We start from the raw sequence: 5,393 nt of genomic DNA on the forward strand, positions 1-5,393 counted from the left end.
AGCTGGTTTGAATAGTCCATATATAGGAAGCTACAGCATTATTTGTACCCATAATTAAAAATCACTTTAAAGTAATCAAACGGCAATTTTCATCTGAAATAAACATCTGTTTCTAATTTTAGTTGTAAATATTATAATTTGTAGTTATGCACTTGATCGAACTGTGAAATCATTGTTATTTGGCATTATTGTTTTTTCATGCATGCTAATCTTGTCCATCCTCCTCCTGAACCACACAACTCCTCCATACTAGAAGAATGTAAAACATTAAGGGGCTCAGCCCCAGCCACGCTTTTGTTGTGCTCCTTTCTTGTTGCTAGACCATAAACATTCTTTATTTCTCCTTCATATTCAATATTGTAGTTCTTTGAAGAACTTTTTGGCCAATACTTTTTTATATCCTTGCAAGATGATATTCTATCCCCATTAGAACAGGATTGTGGAGGTACTGAGGCTGAACTGATTACTAGCAGATTTAGCACAATAGTACAGAATAGCACAGACTTCATTGTATTTCTGTTATAGCTGGTTTGAATAGTCCACTTATGTAGGAAACTGATCTCCCATGCACTACTATTAATACATTCCAGCTTTCATACCTACAAATCCAACACAAACACAGCAAAGTGAAAATTGCATTGTAGTAGCTTTTATAAATATTTACTATTGAAAGTAGGAAATTATTATTTGATTATTGTCACCATTGTATAACATTAATTAATAGGTTACAACTGTTTCACTACTGTCCCACACTGTGATTAATAATATAGTTAGATGTTACAGTTGTGATATACATTTGACCCTCATCCTGGCTGCTTTTAATTCCAACTTCTATACCTACTTAATTTATTTGTACACCCAATGCACATGAATAAATATTGCTTGCTAGCCAACTTATTTGTTGCCAATCATATAGTAGTAATTACTAGAAGAATGTAAAACATTGGGGTGAGCCTAAGCAAGCTATAGATTATGCATGTGCTGTATGATATACATGTATGAGCAAGCAAAGCAATTGCACAAGTCTAAATGCACTAGATCTTGTTGCACTCATCTTGGTTAAATATTCTCTATCACTTCATTACTTAAGAATCTCTGCAGCAATTAAAGTTATCTTGCTTATAGTTAGGAGTGACAAGCAGTCACTGAACAAATCATATTTGAAGAAGATTGTACATCTGCTTTGTTAACCTAGGCTTGCTGCTAGAGAAGAAACATCAGCTATAATAGATCTCATGATCCATGCAGCTAGCTACAGTAGCTACATGCAGCTTTCTCACTTGCATTCAACTTATCAGAGTCCTTTATATCAAGCAAAAAGATTGTATATCTGTTTTCCCAACCTTTCTTTTTGCTAAATAAGTTTTAGACAGCAGTTTAGTCTTATTTTGCTGACCATTTGCAGCTGATTTGCTGCAAATAAGCTCAGAGTTGCTAATAGCTCCCATTTAAATTTTATCCATTGTGACTGCACCCATTTTCAATTAAGATTAGTTTATTTAACTTCAGTGATAGATAGACGACCTGCCTGGCCGTATGGACAAACAGATGTTTTCTCATCTTAAGCCTGGTTTACATAATGACACATGGTTTTGCATTGCTACTGGTAGTTCTGTATAAATAAATGGCAAGGTACGTCAATAGCTGCATCAAGATAGCTAAAAGCCTATTCTGAGGTTTTGACATGCATCCCCATTTGTTTCTACAGCACTTTCAGTCACAACACAAGTACACGAAAAGCAATCCGTTAAACCAGCCTTTAGTGGGGCTTGCTCAGGCTCATTCCAATTAGCATTGTGTTATTGTCACTATAACATTGTGTGTGGTTATAATAATCTTAATACTAATGTTAAATCATCAACAAATCTCGGTGTAAATTATTTGACATATAGTTCATAAAAGGTAACAGGAGTATCTTCATTATATGATGCTTCATCAGCACACACCCTCAGCTCAAGGTAGTCAGTAGTGGTAGTGTTTAGTATCTTATTGAACCATGGAAGACCAGGAGCTGCACAACAAACACCTTCAAGACTACCACATCCTTTACCATCCCACAATGGATCAGATGCATAGAGTATGCTTCGAAAATCTCTGTTAGCATCAGAATTACCAGATTCACAGAAGTAGTCATTGCCAATAAAAGACTGAAGAGTTGAGTTTTGAGGACTGCCTTGAGAACAAGGACAAAGATACCGACCATCATTGAATAAAGTAAAGTTACTGGATTCAAGCAGTCCAGCCATTAGTGTCCAGACATGTTGACGAGGAGACCCACGAGTGATACTAACACCATCAACATAATAAGAATTAATGTCATTGTAATTTGGCCTAATGACACTACCATACGTTTCACCTGAATAGTTTCCTGGATAAACAGCATCAGTTGAAGCATATTGATATCCCACTACTCTACCACACACTTGAGAGTAATTGATACCATTAGATGGAAACTGAACTGATGTACAACTGCCTGATAGTCTGCCTCCACTTGATGTTGCTCTACCACAAGCTCTAACTCCTCCTGACTGGTACAGTCTAAACCCAGGAGGACAGTTCTGTGTAGAGTCAGTCATATCCAGATATGCTAGTCTTGTCCATCCTCCTCCTGAACCACACAGCTCCTCCATATTACAGTAAACATTCCTTATTTCTCCTTCATATACAATATTGTAGTTCTTTGAAGAACTGTTTGGCCAATACTTTTTTATGTCCTTGCAAGATGATATTCTATCCCCATTAGAACAGGATTGTAGAGGTACTGAGGCTGAACTGATTATTAGCAGATTTAGCACAATAGTACAGAATAGCACAGACTTCATTGTATTTCTGTTATAGCTGGTTTGAATAGTAAACTTATATAGGAAACTGAGCTCCCATGCGCTACTATTAATACATTCTAGCTTTCTAACTGCAAATCCAACACAAACACAGCAAAGTAAAATTGAATTGTAGTATCTGTTGTAAATATTTACCATGGAAATGTAGGAAATTATCATAATAATTTCCTGCATTTCCATGGCACCTATTTACAATAGCTACTACAGTGCAATTTCATTTTTCTGTGTTTTGATTATTGTCACCATTAAATAGAATTAATTAACAAAATTACTGTAGGTCACAACTGTTTCACTTGCTCATTGGTAACGTAGATAGTAGAGTAATTGAAACAGATTGGAAACTACCGTTCCCATCTGGCGACACAGTTTTTGTCACCCCTGGTTACCTGGTTGGCAACGTCCGTGTTTATCTGGATTCACCATCTCCTCCATAGTAGTTGTTGTGCAGAAAGGATCTCGAAGGAATTTTGTGTGACTATTAGAAAGCGCTTGCTTGTGATATATCTTCCTTTCCACATAGAAAGTTTAGGGCTATCCATTTCTATAGAGCTATTTTGCAACCAGTTATGGGTACACAAAGTTAGTATCTTTTCTGACACTTTTTGCCTCTACAGCTTTCATATTTTTGCTATTATAGTGTTACCTCATATCATTCCATAAGTAATTGAGAGTTATTTTATATTCTGACAAGCTTTTAGTGTTGAGCTAAAAATGTCTTCATTAGAGGGAAAAAACAGCAATTTTATGAGCAAAAGCACTATAACTCTTAAAGTATTAATTTAAATATACCAAATAAAATAATAATTAACAGTGCAAAACATTGAACTCCTTGATAGTCGAGTTTCTTGCACTCTTCTTGGAGTTATTCTAATTTTAATGAAAAAAATTAAGAATTTTGTGGTCAAAGGTAACAAACCGCCTAGTCAGAAATTTTTTTGTTTAGCAACAATACAATCAAATGGTATTATTGCTATGCCCATGCAGAAGTTTCCAATACCTTTTATTTACTCTATTATCAATGTTGATAAACAGGTCACTACTTAATACCCTAGCTCGAGCACTGTTCCACACTGTGATTAATAATGTAGTTAGATGTTACAGTTGCAATGTACATTTGACCCTCATCCTGGCTGCTTCTAATTCCAGCTTCCATACCTACTTTATTTGTACATCCAATACATGTGAGTAACATTGTGTGCTAGCCAACTCGCTGCCAATCATAGTAGTAGACTAGTAATGATATCATGATTATTGTGTTTGTGAACTTGGCAATCATTATTATTATTGACATTGTGTTATTGTCACTGTACCATTGTGTGTGGTTATACTACTCTTATACTAATGTTCAATCAACAACAAATATCAGTATAAATCATTTAACATATAGTTCATAAAAACTAACAGGAACATCTTCATCTTGAGTTCCTTCATCAGCACACACCGTCAGTTCAAGGTAGTCAGTAGTGGTAGTGTTTAGTATCTTATTGAACCATGGAAGACCAGGAGCCGCACAACAAACACCTTCAAGACTACCACATCCTTTACCATCCCACAATGGATCAGATGTATAGAATATGTGCTGCCATGTACCATCAGTAGCAGGATTACCAGATTCACAGAAGTAGTCATTACCAATGAAAGACTGAAGAGTTGAGTTCTGAAGGCTACCTTGAGAACAAGGACAATTAAAACTGCCATCACCACTGTAACTAGAATTACTAAATTCAAGTACTCCAGCCATTAGTGTCCAGACATGTTGACGAGGAGACCCACGAGTGATACTAACACCATCACATAATAAGAATTAATATCATTGTGAGAAGGAACAACGATATTACCATATGCCTCAAGTTGGTAATTGCCTGGATAAGCTGCATCAGGTGGTCCCCACTGATATCCCACAACTCTACCACACACTTGAGAGTAAAGTACTGATACCATTAGATGGAAACTGAACTGATGTACAACTGCCTCCACTTGATGTTGCTCTACCACAAGCTCTAACTCCTGACTGGTACAGTCTAAACCCAGGAGGACAGTCCTGTGTAGAGTCAGTCATATCCAGATATGCTAGTCTTGTCCATCCTCCTCCTGAACCACACAGCTCCTCCATATTACAGTAAACATTCTTTATTCCTCCTTCATATTCAATATTGTAGTTCTTTGAAGAACTGTTTGGCCAGTACTTCTTTATTATCTTGCAAGATGATATTCTATCCCCATTAGAACAGGATTGTAGAGGTACTGAGGCTGAACTGATTATTAGCAGATTTAGCACAATAGTACAGAATAGCACAGACTTCATTGTATTTCTGTTATAGCTGGTTTGAATAGTCCACTTATGTAGGAAACTGATCTCCCATGCACTACTATTAATACATTCCAGCTTTCATACCTACAAATCCAACACAAGCACAGCAAAGTGAAAATTGCATTGTAGTAGCTGTTGTAAATATTTACCATGGAAATGTAGGAAATTATTTTGATTATTGTCACCATTGTATAACATTAATAATTAATGTAGGTTACAACTGTTTCACTTTATTAAACAGA

The 5,393-nt window shown here is 36.1% G+C and overlaps 2 protein-coding genes across 3 annotated transcripts in view; one reads left to right on the forward strand and one right to left on the reverse strand.

Annotated features, from left to right (window-relative positions):
- LOC109581405 (uncharacterized) overlaps positions 1–2,931 on the reverse strand; it is a 3,821-nt gene extending 890 nt beyond the window's left edge. Inside the window, exon 1 of one of the 2 annotated variants that reach the window (XM_019995483.1) lies at positions 2,464–2,931. In XM_019995483.1, coding sequence (XP_019851042.1) covers positions 2,464–2,822 — 359 coding nt within the window. In that variant the 5' untranslated portion in view covers positions 2,823–2,931. Of the gene's footprint in view, positions 1–2,050 lie in introns of both variants that reach the window. The other variant, XM_019995480.1, reaches the window with a different exon arrangement.
- Positions 1–5,393, forward strand: part of LOC100637779 (transformation/transcription domain-associated protein) — a 31,203-nt gene that overhangs the window by 10,597 nt on the left and 15,213 nt on the right. The window lies entirely within an intron of this gene.

The sequence above is a fragment of the Amphimedon queenslandica genome, unplaced genomic scaffold (assembly GCF_000090795.2).
Source record: "Amphimedon queenslandica unplaced genomic scaffold, v1.1 AMPQUscaffold_13520, whole genome shotgun sequence".
Taxonomy (NCBI): Eukaryota; Metazoa; Porifera; class Demospongiae; order Haplosclerida; family Niphatidae; genus Amphimedon; species Amphimedon queenslandica.